Source organism: Cibotium barometz, chromosome 15 (genome assembly GCF_041138505.1).
Source record: "Cibotium barometz isolate CiBa-2024 chromosome 15, ASM4113850v1, whole genome shotgun sequence".
Taxonomy (NCBI): domain Eukaryota; kingdom Viridiplantae; phylum Streptophyta; class Polypodiopsida; order Cyatheales; family Cibotiaceae; genus Cibotium; species Cibotium barometz.
The window spans coordinates 19714082-19736679 of NC_141060.1; the positions used below are offsets into that span (position 1 = coordinate 19714082).

A 22598-nucleotide genomic window follows, 5' to 3' on the forward strand; every position below is an offset into this window, starting at 1 on the left:
TGTTTGGCTTAATGTTTGCGTTGCCAAGGGTAAGTTGTTAAAGAGAGAGAGAGATTCACCTTTCCTTTTTCCAATTTCTCTTTCATTATTTCTTTCAAAAATTGTTGTGCCTTGATACTTGTCAAAATTCCTCTAGCCCACCCTGCAATTGTCTGTCTGTCGATAGCTCACACAATGATAATTTTAGTCATGGTTTTGCTAATACACCCATCTCATATAATACAAGGAAAATATCAGAAAATGCAGAACATATGCACATACACTGCAAAGAAAGAATTAAACTCAAGCCAAACCAGATGCAAAAGTGAGGGTGATTTCGCTGCTCATCACCACTTCCTGTATTTTACAACTACACCAATTTAGAGGGTGACTGCATCATCATCCCGTCTCTTCCTTGGAACTGTTCCCCAGCCGGCCTTCACATACTATAGCTGCCAAAACCCAGTATCCAGCTGTTGGAAGCCCCGTCTCTCTTCAGAACCATCATGCCCAGGCAAAAGCTCTTCCAAATCTCAACTGTCATGCCTGGCTCCAGTTCTATAAACGGGCCATTTGCTGCACATGATCTTTTCCATCCTTTTTGTCTGCTCCTGACCATGGGGAAGAAAGTGCCGCTCCGTTCCCAACATCCCTAGAAATTACAGAGTCTCCATCTCCACCCCATAATGCTGCAGCCTTGGAGCTATAGTTCCCCAGACTTGGGGTCTCAAACGAGCGCGCTGCCTCTGCCAGCAGTCTTTGTGTTTCTAACAGGTGAGCTAGAGCATTCTTATCTTTCACTGCTGCGGCTTCAAGAACCTTCGCTGCTTTCTCCGCTTGTGCTATGAGGACCCTGATTGCATAGAAACACACTCTTGCAGTAAGATAGAATTCAAAATACATCCCAACAATTTTTTTTAAAAATTACTTGGGCTTCACCTGGCTCGTTCGGTTATTTCCCTCCGCTTTTGCTCCTCCACAGAGAGGCGATGAGCTCGCATTGATTGGAGCTTCTCAAGCTTCGTCTCAGTCTGAGGATCTTTGTATGCGGGAAGTTCCTTGGCTGGTTTAAAAGAAATGGGCTGTTTTTTTTGGCTGCCTGCATTATCATGTAATACTTTAGTAAGTGGCTTCTTTGTGTTTGGGCGACTGGCATTCAACTTCTTCGAAGTTGGATTGGATGCTAGACCGCGTTTCACCAAGGAGTCCTGTATGCCCTTCTCCACACTAATTCTGTAACTCTGTCACCATACAAGGAAAAAGTCATATCTTGGACAACCACACAAGCATGTGTATGCCATGCACATGCGCATGCATTGTGTAACATCAGACAAGTAAAAAGTAGTAACTTGCACACTGTCAGGTGCATCACCTACGTGTGCCATGTGGAGATGATCCCAACAAGCAAATTCAGAAGAAGAATAGGCACCTTTAAAAAAATCAAGGCAAGTGCCCGAGTGTGGAGACAATTGGCCACTTGGCACAGTTGACAGTTGGCCAGTTGGGAACAAGTTGGGAACTAACTTGGATATCTTCATGTGCCCCGCAAGACAGCCAATGGACCAGCCCTACATCAAAAGACCGGCCTTCCAGATGCATATAAATAGGAAGCTAAAGGGCACATGAAGATATCCAAGGGTCCATATGCCGACATCTGCAAGTGCTAGTCCTCAGTGCACCAGAGGCGAGTAGTGGGTCACAAGAAGGGTGTTCCAAAGGAGCCAGATTCAGCTGGAATAGTAACCTTTGCTCATGCATGTAGTGTTAACTCTAGCATGGTACGAGTTGGGATCTGAGTCTAGTTCAGCATTGTAATTATTCATGCTTTGCAATGTTTACATTAGATTAGGTCAACTCTCTTGTTTATTTGTGTATTCACGTGATTTTGTGATTAGCACTCATTACCTCTTAATCAGTGTTAATCAAGTTCAGCGTTCAATTTGTGTTAATCAAGAGATGCTTCTGCAATGCAGTGTCACATTGGCATCAGAGCGCTAGGTCACTTATGGCAATCCGCAGCCAGGTTGGCCAGTTGGAAAAGCACCTTTATTGGGTCGATGTGTTGGCCAACCAATAGAACAGCCAACCGGCCAGCCCTACAGATAATATGTATAGGCGGCAAAGGAGAAAATGTGGATATCCGAAGATCCATGCACTGTTATGTCCAAGTTCCAATCCTCAGAGCATAAGTGAGTAGTGAGCCAGAAGAAATGCACTAAAAGGAGCAAGATTCAGCCTGGGGACAGCAGAAACCTTTTGTTCATGAATGTAGCATTAATGCTAGCATGATAAGAGTCCAATCTTAGTCTACATCCAAGTTCAGCATTGTACATGATCATGATTTGAACATAAACAGTAGGTCAACCCTCTAATCTATTTGTGTATTTGCAGCATTAAGTGATTTGCGTTAATTAGCTCTTAATCAGAGTAATTAGTGTTGATCAAGTCAAGCTTCTCCCACGCAATGTTACACGCACACACACATCATTACATGCACACACCCCACATCATTCATGCCCACATGCACACGCTCACATCACACTCACATGCACATCATTACATGCACACACACATGATGTGCCTGCACGCATATGTAGCACACACTCGTCATCCCATGCATTGTTTAACACTGATCCTGTAATTCTGCCACCCTGCAAGGCAAATTCATAGCTTGGACAACTACATGTGCAAGCAACAAACAACCACACCACAAACACACCCAGGCCCATTCCCATGCAATACCCGAAGGTGAGCATGTGCACATACAAAGTAGACATGGCATAAAAACCTAAAACAAAAGCACCCCTAACAGGAAAGATTCTTGCAGGCCTCAAAAAAAGAACCTTACAGGATCAGCCCATTTGGCTTTGATTGCTTCAGATATTTTCATCCTCTGTTCTATTGATAGACCATGCCTGGGAACAGGCTCTCTTCTTACATGCAGCAGCAGCTTCCATGCAGATCGTAACTGCTGCTTTATGGTGGCATGACTGTTCCACTGATACACCACATCCCCATCATCACCTTTTCTCGCAGCCTCGGCAATCATCTCCTTCCATTCCATGAGACAAATGTCTTGTCTTGCTTTCATCCTCCTCTTTACATTCCATGCACTTAATAATCCAGTCTTTATTTTCAACCTGATTTCAGGGCTGCATACAAAATGCATGACAATTTGAATATGGGCTATACAAACCATAACTTTAGACAGGAAAAAAAAAACACCGTAAATTTTCAACATTACAGCAGCAGTCCATGTATAATATTGTCATGTGCATGCACATGGACATGCCTAATCCCAAGCTAATCCCTGATTTGTAGCAAATAAAACATCAGGATTAGAGCAGTTCTAGCTGTCAGAGGCATGAGGAGGCATGATGTGGGGACCAGGACCCTGTTGGCCAGCAGCTTAGCATGTATTTGATGGAGTCGGCAGTATATATGTCCATGGAATAGGCCGACAGCAGGTTGGCCGGTTGATTATTCCTCCAAAGGCCTATAAAAGGCACCGCATTGCTCATGGTTAGATATCTCACTCCCCTATGGAGTAGGGTCATAGATAGGTTGTTGATGACCCTTTTTGGTAGGCCAAAGGCCACAAAACATGTACCTTTTTGTACTATATGAATATACTGAATACACAGCCATCTCTCTCTCTATTCTCAATCTATGTTGATTGTTCTTGTATCAAGAGTTCCTATGAAGTGCTTAGCACTGAAAGAAGACTACCCAAATGTCAAAAATACAAATTTCTTTACACCCTTGGTACCATACTCCTATAAGTCCTTTTTGTGTATGAGTATGTAAGAGAAAGAACACAACAACAGGAATCAGCAACAGTCAATGTAACAGGGAGGAGTGTTTCTCAGAAAAGCATTAGCAGTAATACGATTTAATCCAGAAAACATGACATAAACACAACCATAAATTACTCTGCATAGTGCACCACACTACCCAAGCACTTATACCCACACTTGCCCGAGTCTCACAAGAGTTCCCTAACCCAACTAACACCTCAAGGGCAACTAGGTTCATCTGTTGATGCACAGTGGTGTCCATGTCACGTACACACTCTCCCGACTTTGACATGGATGTGCTTCTACCCATTGGCCAGCTCAAAGGTCCAATACATGGCCGGATTCATGTGTTTGTAAGGGCTACTGTATCAGATCATTGTAATATTGATCCAAGTGATAATTGAAATATTCTCTATGCAATGAATCAATCATAAACACGCTTCCCCAACACCCATGTTAAACTGGTATCAATGCATGAAGTTTTTGACGGTAGAAAGGCTGCAATTTTTTCTTTCACAAGGGCGTTAAGATCCATCGTGAAGAACCCAATCATCATCAGCGTTTTCAAGTTTGCGTTTTTTCTCATAAGGTTGTGTTTTGCAATTTTGTACCGAATAGCTCGTGTGTCACGTGCATCCCGCACTTGGATGCCACGTAGACATTTCTGTACAGAAGGTGCAAGACCTGGGATGGTGAATTGGTCCCATGTGAGCCCAGTCCGGGACGAGTCAGCCAGGGATCCATCTCAGTCGTCCGAGGTCAGGTGTGCATTGTCCTGCACATGAGTCCAAGGTCAGGTGTGCACTGTCCTGCACATGAAACAGTGCCAGTCCGCGCTGTGAGTCTCCCTCTAGAATGATGTCAGTGGTTCTGTGTATCTGGTATGGTACCGGATGCCGGATCACTAAGTAGATAGTGGTTAGGACAAGGGGCCAGCCCATAGGGCTACCCCGGATCTTAGTGTGGGCATGGGAATGGTGTAGAACCACCCCCATGAGGGCCAGGAAGGCCCAGGCTGAACCCACCAGCCATGGAGGGGCTGTAGGACAGCCCTAGGGCAAGATTAAGGCAATTTCCAGGAGATTACAGCCTTTATATGGCTGTAGGGCAAGTATGGGGCAGCCCATACAGGCTGCCCAGCCCTTGGATCGTGGGCAAAAGCTCTGCCCAGCCCTCTGGAAGCAGATGCAGCATTTTATGTGATTTATCTCAGCATTAAATGCTGGAACCTCGTGGGAGTATTTTATGCTGGCCAACTGCTTTAATGCTGGCCGACTGCTCATGATTGGGTAGTATAAATAGGAGAGTCCATAATCCCAATTGTTAATCTCATTCTCCACCAAGAGCTCAAGCATAAGAGGCTAGACAAAGCCAAGAGAGTGCTAAGCAAAGGGGTGAAGGATTCAAGGGCAGGGTATTCCCAACCAAGAAAAGGTCCAAGATTGCTGTATTTTCTTTCAGATTTCTCATCATTCTAATAAAGCAAATACACCATCCGTGGTGGGTGCCCTACAGAGGGTAATTGGGACCCAATACTGTGTCCTCTCCACCTCTCCCTCTCTCTCTCTCTATTTTCTACACTTCTCCTTTCAGTTTGTGCGTTAATTTCTATCGCGAAAAGAGTGCTGAATTCTGAGTATTGAAGTTACCGATTCTTCTCCGAAGCTTCTGTATATAACAGTGGTATCGGAGCCTACTTCAAGTACAAAGATTCAGCAAAGAAACCAGAATTTTTTCTCGCTCGTGTGGTTGGTTTTTAGACGCCAGTGCCTTTCGGAGTGACTCCTGTCCCTTGAAGGACGGTTGGTTTTTAGCCTCCGGAAGCCTCCGGAAGCCTCCCACACAGATAGTGGATGGTTAGATTGCGTTCCGGAAAGGAATTGCATTTTCCTCCTATGGCGAGCTTCGACGACGAGAGAGACCAAGAACCGTGGGACCAGAGTGTACCAAGCAGCCCAGCTAGGGCACCAGGCTTGAGTGTCACAGACATGTTCCAGCAGATGATGCGAGCAATCGCAGAACAGACAGCCAAGTTGGATGAGCAGAAGGCGCAGATCTTGGCTCTGGAGGAGCGTACCCGCTCTCCAGCGTCACGTTGATAGTGGATGGTTAGATTGCGTTCCGGAAAGGAATTGCATTTTCCTGCTATGGCGAGCTTCGACAACGAGAGAGACCAAGAACCATGGGACCAGAGTGCACCAGGCAGCCCAGCTAGGGCACCAGGCTTGAGTGTCACATACATGTTCCAACAGATGATGCAAGCAATCGCAGAACAGACAGCCAAGTTGGATGAGCAGAAGGCGCAGATCTTGGCTCTGGAGGAGCGTACCCGCTCTCCAGCGTCGCGTTTTCCATCTCCTCCTCCCTCTCCTTCCGTACACCAGATACCAGATCCTCGACATAGGGACCCTCTCGCGGAGTCACAGCTGCAGCCAAGCTCCTTGCTTGAGTTGCAGATGCGTGCATTGGAGATCCGACAACGAGAAGACGACGCCATACGACGCGTGGAACACGAGCGTTACCTCAGAGCTTTGGATGCCAGATTGACACCGACGGCGGCCTCGAATCATTTTCTCGAGAAAATGAACTTTAGTAAGTATAATGGTAAACTCGATCCCACAACTCTTTATTCATGGTTACATCAATTTGAAGCTTACTTTGCCGCAGTTAGGAAAACAGATACTGACAGAGTGATCTTAGCCAATTGGTACTTGGAAGGTGAGGCCATTCCTTGGTGGACTCAGTGGGCTCATGCCGGGATGCCCACACCAGAGCAGGTATGGCAGCTTATGTGTGGGACGAGTTCGTCCGCGACCTTAAGCAGCGGTTTCTACCGCCCCACTACCTTGAGCGACTCGAAGATGAGTTCAGGGGAGCGCGTCAGAACGCGCAACCAGTCCTTCAGTTTGCCAATAAAATTTTGACTTTATGTCTACAATTAGGCTTATCTGATACGGACAAGAAGGTAGTTTTTGTATGGCCTGGAAACGCAAATCCAATGGGAGGTGCGTATGTTTAGGCCAGCCACCTTTGAGGACGCACTCTCGCTTGCGCAGGGTGCAAAAATGAAACATAATGGTGGCGAGCCCAAGACTTCCCAGCCGGCTTCTCCCAGGGCTACCGCCTCGGGGGACAAAAGCCAGAACCAGACGGGGTCTTCCCCAGGACAAAGCCCGGGAGCCTCTGGCTCCAAGAACTCGAACAATGCGTCTAAGCTTACTCCAGACCAAAAAGCAAAGGCAAGTAAGACAGGTGGCAAGTTAAGTGCTGAGAAACTTTCTCATTACAAGGAGGAGGGTAGATGTTTCTTTTGTCATACAAAAGGACATACTTCTCAGGATTGTCCGAAGAAGCCTCCAAAGGCCGCCGCCACCTCCACAGCTTCCGTGGTGAGCTCAGCTCCCACACAGACCCCAGCCGCTAACCCTAGTTCTTCAAACCCCGGTGCTTCAGTTGGAGCAATTATTAGCCGGGAGCTCGAAGATAAGCACAAGGGCGCCCATGACCAAGAGTATGAGCGCAACGAATTGCTCAAGCCCTTTGGCTACATAGGTGGCCAGAGAGTCGTCGTCTTGTTTGACAGCGGCAGCACGGAGGATGTGGTCACGGAACAGGCCGCTAGGCGTGCCCGTTTCGATCTGACTTCGGTGGACAAACAGGTTGAGGGTTTTAGCACAGGCATGACAACGAGCGTCAAGTATGAAGCTCTAAGTACTAAGTTAGTGATTCAGGGCATTGAGTTTGTGCGTGACTTTATGGTTGCCCCTCTTGTAGGAGGGGACATAATTTTGGGTATTCAGTGGTTTCACAAGTTTCTCCCTGGTGTCAAGTGAGACAAGCACACGTTCCAGATCAATCGGAATGTGTCAAACGCCCCAGTGACCATTAAGTGTGAGTCAGGAATTCCGAACTTTCCGCTCATAAGCCACTTACAGGCTAAGCGAGCAATCAGGAAAGGCGCACAGTGTGCGATGATTTACATCCAGACAGCCCACACGGTGGCCAGTGCTTCCGAGAAGTACTCGGTTCTCCATGAAAAGTTCCAGAAGATTTTTCTTCGGGACAACCTCCCTCCCCAGCTCCCCCCATCCAATCCGGAGGACCACAACATTGACCTCCTCGTAGGCTCGGAACCCTCGAGCAAGTTTCCGTATCGCCTTGCTAAGGCAATGGAATCAGAGTTGGACCGCCAACTCCAAGAATTGTTGCAAGCTGGCTTCATCAGCCCCAGCGTGTCGGCATTTGCAGCACCGATCTTATTTGTCAAGAAAAAGGATGGGTCTTCCCGTTTGTGTGTCGATTATCGTGCACTCAACAAGCTGACTATCAAGAGCACATTCTCGATACCTCGAATTAACTATATTCTCGAGAGGCTGAATGGAGCAAAGGTGTTCTCGAAACTGGATTTAAAGAGTGGGTACCACCAGGTGCGGATTGTGGAGGGGGACATCCCCAAGACAGCCTTCCATACGGAACGGGCCCACTATGAATTTGTGGTCATGCCATTTGGCTTGACGAACGCCCCAGCTACATTTAACCGCATGATGATGCGTGTTTTCCGGAAGTTGATTGGAAAGTGTGTGTTTATATTTCTGGACGACATACTAATATTTTCAGCTACGGTTGAGCAGCATGACATTGATGTGGAGAAAGTCCTTAAGTTGCTGGAAAGCAACGAGCTCTACGTCAATGAAAAGAAGTCGAAATTTTATCTGTTCCAGGTGCATTACTTGGGATATATAATTAGTGCTGAAGGCATTCGACTTGATCCGGCTAAAGTGGCCGAGATTGTCAACTGGGAAGTACCTCAGACAGCCTATGACATCAGATCATTTGTGAGTATATGCTAGGCATATTCCACCCACATCGACAAGTTTTCTGACCTCTCGGCAGCTCTCACCGATCTGCTAAAGGGAGTGAAAACAAGAAGGCAAAAGATTCGAATGACTCCACGAGCATTGAAGGCATTCCAGAACCTCAAGGTGGCTTTATCAGAAGCGCCTTGTTTAGCACTTGCCTCGTGGGATGACCCATTTCAGGTGATCACCAATGTGAGTAACATCACAATTGGAGGTGTATTGCAACAGAATGGTCATCCAGTAGCTTACATGTCTCGTAAGTTACTGCCTGCCGAGAAGAACTACTCAGTCTATGATCGTGAACTCCTAGCAGTTATACAGGCCTTGAAACATTGGAAACATTTCCTGTATGGCCGTGACTTCGAGGTTTGCACTGACCATCACGCATTGCGCTGGATTCAGATGATACCAAGTGCACAGTGGAGTGATCGACAACACCGCTGGAGTCAGATATTCCAACAGTTCGGTGGTATGATTGAGTACCTTCTAGAAAAGGCCAATCCAGTGGCCGATGCTTTGAGCAGGAAGGGACAAGTGTCTACAGTTCAGACCACTAGACTTGATCTTGTTGGTACAGGACTAGATAACACGAAGCACATGTACGCGGATTCTGAGGAATTCGGTACACGATGGGAACAGGCATTGAATGCCACAGGACCATGCCATTTTCTGATACACGATGGTTGGCTTTTCTACAAAGGCCGACTATGTGTCATGAAGTCATTCCGAGTAGCTCTTCTCCATGATGCCTATGACACCATTACTGGTGGTCATAGGGGGCATGAATTCGACTCTGGAGAAATTAGAATGGCAATACTATTGGCCAAAGATGAGGCGTGATGTGTTTACATATGTACAACGCTATGACATTTGTCAAAAGGTGAAAGCTCCTCGTGGAAAGAAGATAGGGTTGTTACAGCCCTTGCCAATTCCTGAGGGTCCTTTCCAAGATATTTCGATGGATTTTGTCACGAATCTGCCTCCCAGTTCGAGTAAGCGTAATACGCAGTGCTTAACTAATGTTGATAGGTTTAGCAAATTTGTTATGCTTATTCCTTGCAGGGCCAATGTGACCGCCGAGGATGTTGCCCAGTTGTTCATTCAGCATTGGTACCCGATTGGCGGGATTCCTAGAACCATAGTGTCAGACCGAGATGCCAAGTTTACCAGTTATTTTTGGAGGCCATTGTTTGATAATTTTGGTACTAAGTTGAATTTTTCCAGTGCATTCCACCCATAGACAGATGGCCAGACAGAGATATACAACCAGTTGGCCTTTGATGTGCAGAAGTGTTATGTCCACGATCAGCAAGGTAAGTGGGAATCGTATTTGCCTTTAGTTCAAGCTGTTTTGAATGACTCTTTTTCTTCAGCTACTGGCAGGACTCCATATGAGGCAGCGTTTGGAAGACCTTTCCAGTCGTTGTTGTTAACCACGACTTCGGAGGCGAACAGAATGACAGGGACCTTTTCCCATCCGGAAAAAGATTAATGAGGTGTCTATGCGGTTAAAGCTACCTCCGAGTTGGACTATGCACGATGTATTTCATGTCAGTTGGTTAAAGCCATATGCAGGTCCACCCCCTTCAGAGGTCAAAGACGAAGTGGAACCAGACATTGTGGATGAAGCAGAAATTATGGTTCCAGAACAGATCCCCCTGCACCGTTTCAAGCATGGCTCAAGCCGAAGACTACGACAGTTCCTCCCAAAGTTTCAGGACCGAGGAACTCATGAAGCGGTATGGCTCGACAAAGAGTTTTTCGAAGACTATCCGGTGTTTTTGACGGATTATTTGGAGGCTATGCAGCTTCCGTCAAGTTAAGCAGAAGGGGATGTCATGTGCATCACTTGGATGCCACGTAGACATTTCTGTACAGAAGATGCAGGACCTGGGATGGTGAACTGGTCCCATGTGAGCCCAGTCCGGGACGAGTCAGCCAGGGATCCATCTCAGTCGTCCAAGGTCAGGTGTGCATTGTCCTGCACATGAGTCCAAGGTTAGGTGTGCACTGTCCTGCACACGAAACAGTGCCAGTCCGCGCTGTGAGTCTCCCTCTAGAATGATGTCAATGGTTCTGTGTATCTGGTATGGTACCGGATGCCAGATCACTGAGTAGATAGTGGTTAGGACAAGGGGCCAGCCCATAGGGCTACCCCGGATCTTAGTGTGGGCATGGGAATGGTGTAGAACCACCCCCATGAGGGCCAGGAAGGCCCGGGCTGAACCCACCAGCCATGGAGGGGCTATAGGACAGCCCTAGGACAAGATTAAGGCAATTTCCAGAGATTACAGCCTTTATATGGCTGTAGGGAAAGTATGGGGCCCATACAGGCTGCCCAGCCCTTGGATTGTGGGCAAAAGCTCTGCCCAGCCCTCTGGAAGCAGGCGCATGATGCCCAGCCAGTTAGGAAAAAAACGCAGCATTTTATGTGATTTATTTCAGCACTAAATGCTGGAACCTCGTGGGAGTGCTTTAATGCTGGCCGACTGCTCATGATTGGGGTAGTATAGATAGGAGAGTCCGTAATCCCAATTGTTCATCTCATTCTCCACCAAGAGCTCAAGCATAAGAGGCTAGACAAAGCCAAGAGAGTGCTAAGCAAACGGGTGAAGGATTCAAGGGCAGGGTATTTTCTTTCAGATTTCTCATCATTCTAATAAAGCAAATACACCATCCGTGGTGGGGACCCTACAGAGGGTAATTGGGACCCAATACTGTGTCCTCTCCACCTTTCCCTCTCTCTCTCTATTTTCTGCACTTCTCCTTTCAATTTGTGCGTTAATTTCCGTCGCGAAAAGAGTGCTGAATTCTAAGTATTGAAGTTACCGATTCTTCTCCGAAGCTTCCGTATATAACATCATGTGTGTGCATCAAATGAAACTCGCGGTGCCCAGGGGACCAGTCATAGTTTCCACGAGTTTCGAAAACGGGGGTGCGGAGCACGGCGGGAAACGGAGTTTCGGAGTTTCGGCCTTCAGGAAGAAACGAGGAAACGGAGTTTCGGTTTTAGGGTTTAATACATACATATATAATTAATAAAAACATTACAAAAGCTTGAAAAATACATCTTTGCTCAAGTTCAATGTCAAAGACTCAAATGATAGACCAGAATGGCGGAAATAAGCGCGCAGAATGGCGGCGAAAAACAGCACGCGGGTTTCTAAACCCTGGAAAAACAGGGCCTTGGAAACGCCGTTTCTGGAAACGGAAACGTTTCCGAAACGTTTCGATGGGCCAGAAACGGCGTTTCTGGAAACTATGGGACCAGTATTTTATTTATCAAGGAGAATAATATAATGTACAAGCTTTGAGGGCCTTACTCTCCCCACGGGAGATGCCGGATTATCCATATACAAATGCCATAACACAGCCCAACACGAGTTTGCTTCTTGATGAAGTAGCCTAAGTAACTTGTCACCACAATGCATGTTTTGCCTCGGCAGAAACCATAACCCTAACCCTAATTTTCAAGATTGTCAGAATGAAGATCTGTTCACGACATCGTGAAGAGCTCGTTGAGAGGAGCAACTTCGTCTCTTACAGCATCTTCAAATTCAAAGTGGTTAAATTATTGCATAAAAAGTTAATAAGCTGCTTTTCAATTGCTTTTTAAAAGCAAAACTTGCTTTAAAGCAAGCCTAAGCCGGCTCTATATAAATGAGACATGGGAGAGGGCTCTAGTCATAACCACAGCATGGGTCTAAGAGGAGGAGGCCAAAGAAGCCTTCACTCGCGGGCCTTGGGCGCTAGTGTGTATGCAGGAGTGCTCCTAGCCAAGGATACTTGGAGCGAGACCGATAAAGTTGTATCCCAACTTCGTGAAGAGTAAAGAAATATCTCCAATGCTGCCAGAGCGGTTTGGGGCCACCACTTCTCTTGTGTAAGAGCAATCTAGCTCCCCCTGTCTACATCCTCTCTATTTTCTCTCTCTCTCTCTCTCTCTCTCTCCAAGTTTAAGTGATTTAAACCGTCTTTAAGTGCTTGTGTGGTGAAGTTTTTGTCTACCGCCCGTTAGTGGTATTGAAGGTCAGTTTCAAGGTTTTGTTGCCGGGATGGAGCATTGCCGGATGCTCCATCAGCAGTAGAGTGTGGGTCGGGAGCGTTGCTTGTTGTTCAAGAGGGGGGTTCCTCTCCTCCCTTGTCAAGGCACTCAGATAGGATCTAGGAGTCGCTTGGTGATCTCTTTATGGTTCACCCGAGGTATTGAGAGTTGACAGTACATCTGCTTGTGAGACTTCTATGATATGTGTACTAGTCACATGATTTTTCGTATCTTTATCACTTGGGTATGGTTGGAAAAAGACTGAGATGCTGATCTTTACCATATGGTCATGGATGTACTTATATTTGTACACACTTTGGTGTATCTTTTGTGTTATTAAATGCTAGCTTGGAATAGTGCAAATTTTGTACCACTGTGTATGGAAATATTTGTACATGTGGAGTATCTTGCATGTATTTGTCTGTCATGATACTGCTAAGTATGGGTCCCATGTGGATAGCCATATTTTGGAGCAATTGGGACATCACTTGGAGACATGTATATTGCATGGAGTGGATGCTTGGTTTTTGATGACACTTGTTTTGTGTTTATCTTTCTTTGTGGTGTTTTGTTTCAGGTTGGCAAAACTTGGACGTTCCATTTGCACTCGAATACTGAATGAATACATGTGTGGGACAAGGGGCCATTTTATATGGCCTCTATGGTCCAGACAGCTTGCAATAAGGACAACCAACATTAGCAAACATAACACCCGACTTGCATACATGATAGTCGGCCACCTCCAGTCTGTTGGCCACCACACGTGTGGAGTCGACCAGCTTCTACAGAGAAAGATAAGGAGCAGCAGAACTAGTCGGCTATCACCTGGACCACTCAGGACAGCCTCCCACACCTAGTAAAAATAGGAAAAAATATGGAGAGTGGGGAAAAATGAGAAAACACCTAAATCAGGCGGACACACCCACAACAGAGACCCTGGTGTAAATATACAGGCAAGAGATGACTGCTAACACCCCCTCTCAGCTCCTGGATGTGGAACCAACCCCAGTGAGATGGAGTGCCGCCGGAGCATAGCCTGAGGTAGAGACTTCGTGAAGAGGTCCGCCGCATTGTCCTCTGTCCAACAATAAAGAAGCAAGATGTCACCAGCCAAGATCTTCTCACGTACAAAGTGATATTGTATCTTTATGTACTTGGTCTGGGCATGGAATACCGGGTTCCGAGCAATAGCTATACAGCTCTCGTTATCGCACTGGATGACTGTGGGCTCCTTCTGTGGAAACCCAATCTCACCAAGCAACCTCCACAGCCACACAACCTCGCAAGCAGCACCACAAGCAGCCTGGTACTCTGCCTCTGTCGATGATAAGGCAATAGTTGGCTGCCTCTTACTGCTCCAAGAAACTGCTCCTGAGCCGAGGGTGAAATTGTAGCTTGATGTAGATCTCCTCGTGTCTGGATCTCCTCCCCAATCTGAGTCACTCCAACCTTGGAGTTGGACTCCATCCATCAATCCCCCTCCTGTGTAGATGAGTCCAAGATCCTTCGTACTCTGCAGATACCGCAAGATCTGCAATCCTGCGTCCCAATGAGACTTCAACGGCATCTGCATGAATGAGCTCAACAGCCCCACTGAAAAGCTCAAGTCCAATCTGGTGTTCAGCAGCCAGATCAATGAACCAACCAGCTTTCGATGATACAGAGAGGCATCAACTGGCTCACAAGGATCATTTACTATCAACTTTGTGTTTGGGTCCATCAGCCACGTAATAGGCTTGCAATTCTCCATCCCAAAGGCCTCAAGTAACTCATGAACATACCGCTGCTGAGAGACAAAAAAACCCCTTTGGGACTGCCAAATCTCCAATCCTAGAAAGAAGTGGAGTAAGCCTAAGTCGGACATCTCAAACTCCTTTGACAAGGCAGCCTTCGTCACTCCAATGTGCTCCACATGACCGCCAAGTTGACAAATAATAACAAGGGCAAAGGGACCAAGAAGAAGTCATGGTGTTTTGTTTCAGGTTGGCAAAACTTGGGCCTCTGCTGTGGGTGTGCCCGCCCGATTTAGGTGTTTTCTCATTTTTTCCCACTCCATATTTTTCCCTATTTTTACCAGGTGTGGGAGACTGTCCTGAGTGGTCCAGGTGATAGTCGACTGGTTCTGTTGCTCCTTATCTTTCTCTATAGCTGGCTGACTCCACACGTGTGGTGACCGACAGACTGGAGCTGGCCGACTGTCATTTATGCAAGTCGGGTGTTATGTTTGCTGCTGTCGGCTGTCCTTGTTGCAGGCCGACTGGACCATAGGGGCCATATAAAATGGCCCCTTGTTTATATGGCCCCTTGGCCCACACATGTATTCATTCAGTATTCGAGATTTTCTTGTGTATATATAGCAGAGTTACATGCCTCTCTCTCTCTCCTCCTCTATTGCTGTATTTTTCTGCAGTGCACTTGCTCTTGTGTTCTCAGATTTTGTCTTCATCTCCGCTGCATATTCTAACAAAAGTAAGCCTAAGCTGGCTCTATATAAGTGAAGCATGGGGGAGGACTCTAGTCATAACCACAATGTGAGTTTGAGAGGAGGCCAAAGAAGCCTTCACTCACAAGCCCTTGGCGCTAGCGCATGTGCGGGACCGCTCCTAGCCAAAGATTCTTGGAGTGAGACTGATGAAGTTGAATCCCAACTTTGTGAAGAGCAAAGAAATACCTGTGGGGACGCCAGAGCGGTTTGGGGCCACCACTTCTCTTGTGTAGGAGCAATCTAGCTCCCCCTATCTACATCCTCTCTCTATTTTCTCTCTCTCTCTCTCGTCAAGAATAAGTGATTTAAACTGTCTTTAAGTGCTTGTGTGTGGTGAAGTTTTTGTCTACCGCCCGTCGGTGGTATTGAATGCCAGTTTCATAACATGTTTTGTTCCATTAGCTCTTGAAGGATTATAGTTGTAGTTTATAGAAGCGTTTCTTCTTTTCTTGTGTCTTTGGGGACACTTTCTTCTGTAGTGGTGTCTTCGTGGACACTTTCTTCTTCAGCGATGCCTTCTTGGTAACTTCTTTCTTCTTCTCTTGACATGGTGAATGGCTAAGTGGTTTTCCCTGATCTCAGTTTTACCATTCACGGTTTTGCTCTCACTTAGGTAGTCAAGCTGGGTCATAACCAATGTAACATGCAACTGAAAATATACTAAAAATACACTTCATCTCTCTCCTCTCTCTATTGTCTATGTAACATGCAATTGGCTAGATTGTGTAACGCATAGCAAGACCTTCCTTATAAAGTAAGCATGAAGCAATCTTTATACACATGAGGTAGAGCTGGAGAGAGAGAGAAGAAGATGCAGAGACAACACCAATTTACTCACTGAAGGGCTCCCCCTGCAAGCAAGAGTATTTGCTTATATTACTTTGCAGAACTGTTACAATGCAGAGAACTATCTGAGACTACCAAACGCAAGGACGTTGTAGACCGGACGTCTGCTAAACCATCAAGCAGTATGAAGCCACTTCGGATACCCTTATGCACACCCAGATCTGTTGAGGGAGATGCACTACTGAACGCTGATTGCTGAAGCAAACTTCGGGGCTGCCTTTGGACTGAAGCACTAGGTGCTTGGCTGTGATTTATGCTTGCAAAGACCAAGGTCTTCAAGCATACATATCTGCATTGTGTTCTATAAGAGAATAATGATTTTATGAGATGGATTTATGCAATGAAGGAGGGGCTGCTTTTATATGCCACTAGGTTGCTGGTCGGTTGAACCATGCTGCAGTCGACCTGCTATATAACCCCACGACCTGCTGTTGTGAAGCAATAAATGCAGCTTAAGTGGCTTGGCTAGCAACTAATGCTGGCCAACTGGCATTTGTTGCTGGCTGACTGCAATAAATGCTGAAAAAATGCGGAACCTCCTCCATGATGGCTTGACAAGGGGCTTATGCCGCCTAGCATTAAATGCTAACGCATATAAAATGCCCCATGGGCTGTCCAACGAGTGGCCCATGCATCCATGTCATGAAATGCTCTGACATGCTTTGTATATGCATTTGAAAGACTGACTTTTACCATGCCTAACCTCAAATGACCTAAATGCTTGTTCTCCATGTGGGCTAAGGTTGGGAGACTCACCTACGTAGCTCGTGCTTGACATGTCCCAGACTAGGGCCACGACATACGACAATTAATCCTAAAAAGGGTACTAGCACCTAAACATCTGTATAAGTATAGCTCTGTTGATGAGCTAGTGTGTCACACTGCACCTTAGTGCATGGTGCATGTGACAATCTATACCATTGCGTTTTGCATTAGTGTTCCTAATCAGTAGGCTTAGGGCTGGATCAAGTACAGTAAGGCTTCCGCGCATGCAACAGCAAGTGTCTCCACTACGCAATTGGAATGGCTTGCGCTTTTCTGTTGCAATCTCCATTTGATAGAAAAGAGGAACATCCCATAGAGCCTTGACAAGTTAATCCAAATAAGATCGACATCAGCAAATCAAAGAAAATCCTTGAAAGGAGAGACATATATACCATGTACAAAAAGATTATGGTCCCTGCTAGTGACACAATTCCATGCTGCGACTGGAGAGAAAAGTATAAAAGTCACATCCGCAAATCTAATAGCAAGTCATTTAACGACTCGGATAGTGAGACTACTCATGAAGGAGAAGAAGACAAGGTGGAGAATCTCAAGCAGGATGGAGTCTTGAATTCTCTTCAAAGTAGTAGATTTCAGCTACAGGCCATTACACTACATGGCAGCCCGAATATTGTAGCCAAATGTATTACATTTGTGTAAAATTACCATACATACAATTGTAGTGACTAGTTCAGTTTGATCTTTGACATTTAAAGTCTAGAATCCAAACAATGGCCCAGACAATGGCACATTTGTGATACTTGTTTTCTATTATACAACATGCGGCATGCATTGCCATTTTCCATGGATGATGGACCATAATTTCATGTTTTTGTATGGTCTTTTACTACAAGTTTTATATGTTTGCAACACTTTTATAAGAATAAAAAGTACAATACCGTTGAAAACGTATTTCTTACGAGCCGATTTTGAAATGCCTCACAAAACTGATATAAACAGTGTTCAAAGTTTGTTTATATCTCACATATGCCTGGAAGTCCTTCAGCAAAAGAGCATTTGACTCAAGGCATGGAAGAGCCGAAATCAGATCTGCAGTGATCGTGGCCAAGAGCACTAGTATCTAATAGTGGCATTGGGACTGAAATCTGTAGAGATCTACCTTTTGGTTACCTTTCGTACAAAAGGACAGATTCACGTGTATATTTGTCTTCATTGTACATAATGCAAGGAGTCAATGTTTTGCTCTTCGTGGTTTCCATATTTAATTGGTACCAATGAAAACTTAAGGTCCATGAGCAATAATACCATCATGAATAAGAAGACCATGTATCCCAATACAGACAGAATGAGGGAAAATGCAAGGCCTGCAAGGATTGGCAAGCAGCTATAGAGATGCACTGAAGACTTTGAAGTACTTAAGGCAAAGGCAAAAGCCTTGTTCAAACCCATAGTAGTGGTATGTGCACCCATGGTTGAAACTGAGAAAGAGGGAGCTTTCCTAGTAGTCGGACAAATTGTCCACCACGAAGGGTCTCACAAGTGGGAGAGCTTTCAGAACCCGAAGTTGTTCAGCCGATGCAAGACCAAAAACAAGTGATGACATCTCCAAGCATCAACTGACTCATGGACAAGTTCATTAGCTGAATTGGAACCTTTTGGGCAGCCAAGGAGCGATCAACCCAAACGCCCAAATCACACTCCCAGATTATTCACGCAATCAGCACATTCATGACATTAGGTGAATTTAGCTCCTCTATGTGTGTATTTAGTTTGTGCATCTTAATTAGCATCAATCAACATGCTTTTGTATTAGCAAATAACATCAAGGGCAAGGTCTATGGAATTGGAGGAAAAGGGGTGCAACACGGTGAAGGTTTTTTTTTTGAGGGCGGGAAGGGAAGGGAAGGGCTACTGAGAAGCGGGGGGAGCTTCCACTGACGGGGTTTCTTTGAACAAGGAGCATTGGACGTCATTTAGGCAATCCCATCATGCATAAGGACAATCCCATCATTAATTAGCAGCATCGCACGACGACTAGAGTTGCAAACATCAACTTGGGTGGTTGCAGTGTCCACCATTCAGACAAGACGACTTGTCTCTTCCCATGATCCCAGTTTCATTAGCTAAGGACAGAAGTGTAAGGAAATACAACTTGCCATTCACACAAACAGACGAACCTTCCACAAGACGAAGAACTTAATGCAAGAGAGATGAAGAACAATACTGAATTACCGTTGCAAACTAAATTACAAGAGAGATGAAGAACAATACTGAATTACCGTTTGCAAACTAAATTACAAGAGAGATGAAGAACAATACTGAATTACCGTTTGCAAACCGATGGCATCTGCCCAACAGTGTGCTCCAGCAAGTGACTTTCATGGTGATCTAGATAAACTCTAGGACAATGGATGTCATGCACTAGCAAGGGCGCACAACACAATGAAGATAGATCTCAACTGATGATCTCATTATGAGATAGATCATAGGAGGCTACCGAACTTGTCTATATATAGTACCAAAGTTGATCATATTGTAGGTCGGCCACTAGTCTTTTGAGAAGTTGTGTACAAGAGTGAAACTCGATAGGTTGGATAGATGTAATAGAAGATGAGATCATTTGGTAACATGAATGCACAAATGTGACTCTACACCATTTTGCTTAATCATTTTCATGCATGTGATCTCAAGCAATGGTTATGTCTACACTACAATATATGAATGCATGCAAGATATATATGTGATGTTCTGGCAAAACATGTCACATGGTAAGGGTGATAGCATGTTCACTCAGTTTGTAAAATACTCATCATGCCATCTACGTGGTTATGACTTGAAAGATAACTACTTCAGTAGATAGAAAGATAAACATGTGGGCATATCTATGTTATGAAAAAACATCATACTACTAAAAGGTGAGTTCTGCTATACATACCAAAATTTGACTGCCTTGGCCTGAATTCGTAGCTTCTCACGTATCTATTGAAGCCAATGAAAAAACAATTACCCAACTGAAAGTTAATGCTCACAAATAATGCTCAATTTCCCTTGTTTGCTCACCTTGGGATCTTTCATCACTTCAATAACCCTTACCCTGATGCGTTGTTTTGTCTCTGTGAACATACCCGGAGAAATTTGCTAAATATATTCGCAAAGATGCCATTACAGTATACTACTACTTCCGAACCTTTAGCACCTTGAGAGTGTTGCCCCCCTTTGTTCCAAGGGATTCTTCCCCTATTTGCATCGCTAATCCGCTGTCGTCTCAGATGCTCTCGTTTCTCGGGGCTGATTAATTCAATATCCTTCAAAAACACCAAATTTAAGACTACTTAAAAGGTGTCACAACCCCCCCCCCCCCTTTCCTATTTTGAAAGGGGGAGGGGGGGTGGAGGGGGGATGCTTTAAATTTTTCTAATGCTATAAAGGGTAGGCGGTGGGAGGGGGAAGCTTTAAATTTTTCTAATGCTATGGGCAGACACTTGCTGCCTGAGTGACTATCATACCATTCTGCCCACGAGGGGGCATGAACTCTCACCCCAACATCTAAATATATAGTTATATAACCCACAACCAATTTAAAAAAATCTAATGCTTGTGTACAAGTATTTCCCTATTGTTACTTACTTTCAACCGTGTGACAGGTCCTCCGTCAAGTGCCTTCAGACCACCTATAGGATTGAGACCAACATAATAGTATATGTTATTGAGAGTACTATCTTATGAGTAAGACCACCAAAAGTCCAAGCATCGAAAAGGCATAAATTGCAATACATAGGGGAATGATGAGATAAAGTAATCATAGCTTACCCTTTCTTCCTTTGTTCCAAGGAGCTCTTCCCTTATTAGCCTCGCTTATTTTCTTCCTTCTCAATCTCTCCATTTCCTCTCGCCTCCGCTTCTCAGCTTCCTCTTTAGCCAACTTCCCCATTTCTATGGAAACTCCCGCTACCGTTGCAGCCGTACAAGAAGCTCCATTCTGGACTGTTCCCGCGAACAATGCAAGGTCATGCTTTTCAAGAGAACTCCCTGATGGCCCTTCCTCCTGGCATGCTAGAGTGAAGGCCATATTGAATGAGCCACTACTAGAGAGTGAAGAAGGTGCATTCGTGCCAACCCACATATTGTCATTACTTGCAGGAATGCTTGCTGACAAAGCTGCACCATGATAGTCCACTGTGTTGCTTGCACTGCAGGTGGCAATCGACGCCACTCTCGAAAGGGCAACCGCTGCAACAATGCATCTTCTTTGTCTATTCATGCCTTCAACTCTCCTTCCACATTTTAAAATATGGTGGCCCCATATCCATTCGATCCTTGGCTTTGTCTTCTTACTGCAATTCACAAGTGACGGCCTTAAGAGCCCCTGACAGTGTTGAAAATGGAAGGCTTTGATGGGCACTACAACAATTTTAGGCTTTAGAGAAAGGTCCAGTTGAAAATGAGGGCTGCAAAAAAAAAGACATATATCAAAAATTGAGGCCTCCAATGGTAGCATTCTTTCCAGATAGGGATGCTTGGCAAATTGAGGCATAGCAACTTTACAACCGAGAAAAAAACCCACTCACTCAGAATTTTCTTGACAGATAAGAGGATTTATTTGTGATAAACTTCAAGTAAAATGTTCAACGTCCGTAAAAGCAGCGAAAAAAAAAAAAGCACAAATGGCAAGTACAAGACATTAGTTGTAATATTCTTTGATGATTAGGCATAGGTTGCAAGTTAAGTTTGGATTTGAGCCGAGGGCGACCTCGAACAAGGGTGCCAACAAATGAGAGGGCCTCATGCCTTCTCTGCAGCATAAACTTAAACTAGAGATGTTTGCCCTCATATGCTTACACAAACAGTGATAATACTTACACACAACTATGATAAATGTTTAATTTGTTTTGGCAAGGGCGATTTCAATCAGAAAAGACAGCACACACATGTCACACGCACGCACACACATGTCACACGGACGCACGTGTGTGTAATCACACGAGAGTATTGATGGGTAGAAAGATCCATGCCCACACCCGCAGAAACAGTGTAAGCGCGCGGGTGCAGTCAAATCACAAAAGAGCATGAGGGGCAGAAAAATACACACACACACACATGTGCGCACACATGTACGTTTAGGAGAACTAACCTGGATTGCGAGGCTGCTGGTATAAGCATTTCCGTGAAGTCGCTCACCCACTGTTGCTAGTAAATAGTACCGAAAGACGATTGCAGCATTGCTGTACTCTGCTTCTCGCTTCTCGCCCTGACAGCCTCTCCCTTCTTATGCATGTTTGTATAAGTGCGCATTTTGGTTGTGTGTGCATGCGTGTGTGTGACTAGGGTTGATTTTTGTGAAGGTGATCTGATAATTAAATTTGACAATTATTTTTTCACTTGGAGCTTAATTTGAGTGTCATGCACTTAGAAGAAAATAAATATAAACTAAGGAGAAGAAACAAGAGAAGAGCGAACAAGAAGAAGAAGCAACTAAAAAAAGACAAGCACCGAAAACAAAATAAAAAGAGAAGTAAAAGAAAGTCAAGAAACCGTGCAGAGGACAGAAGAAAGCCACAAAGAGAAGAAGAAGAACCGGGAAGGTGTTGCTATACCCTCACATTGTTTTGCCCAGGCACCGGCTAGCTCATATTTATAAGGAGTGGCCATGAGCAGCCCAGGTGCCTAGCATCCCCGTATTCACATGTGAAGGTGACCTAGGAGGCCAGATGGTTTAGAGATGGCTTGTATTAGATTTGGCACACTACCAAATAAGCTCTATGCTATACTGGACCGTTGTCTCATAATGGTCCACATATAGAGTAGGTAGACTTTACTCTTGGATACCCTATCTTGACATTATGGGGTAGATGAGCCCGGAT

General features: G+C 45.2%; 1 protein-coding gene across 1 annotated transcript; it reads right to left on the reverse strand.

The window, feature by feature from the left end:
• Nucleotides 1–65: 65 nt before the first annotated feature.
• Nucleotides 66–22056, reverse strand: LOC147631041 (uncharacterized). The gene is made up of 9 exons (XM_086809372.1): nucleotides 21869–22056; nucleotides 20548–21185; nucleotides 20365–20408; nucleotides 19934–20042; nucleotides 19798–19850; nucleotides 19673–19716; nucleotides 2828–3131; nucleotides 919–1220; nucleotides 66–832 (listed from the first exon to the last, which is right to left on the reverse strand). Exons 1-9 carry the CDS (start codon nucleotides 21895–21897, stop codon nucleotides 538–540), a joined length of 1818 nt encoding a protein of 605 aa, XP_086665498.1. The 5' UTR covers nucleotides 21898–22056; the 3' UTR covers nucleotides 66–537.
• Between the last annotated feature and the right edge of the window lie 542 nt (nucleotides 22057–22598).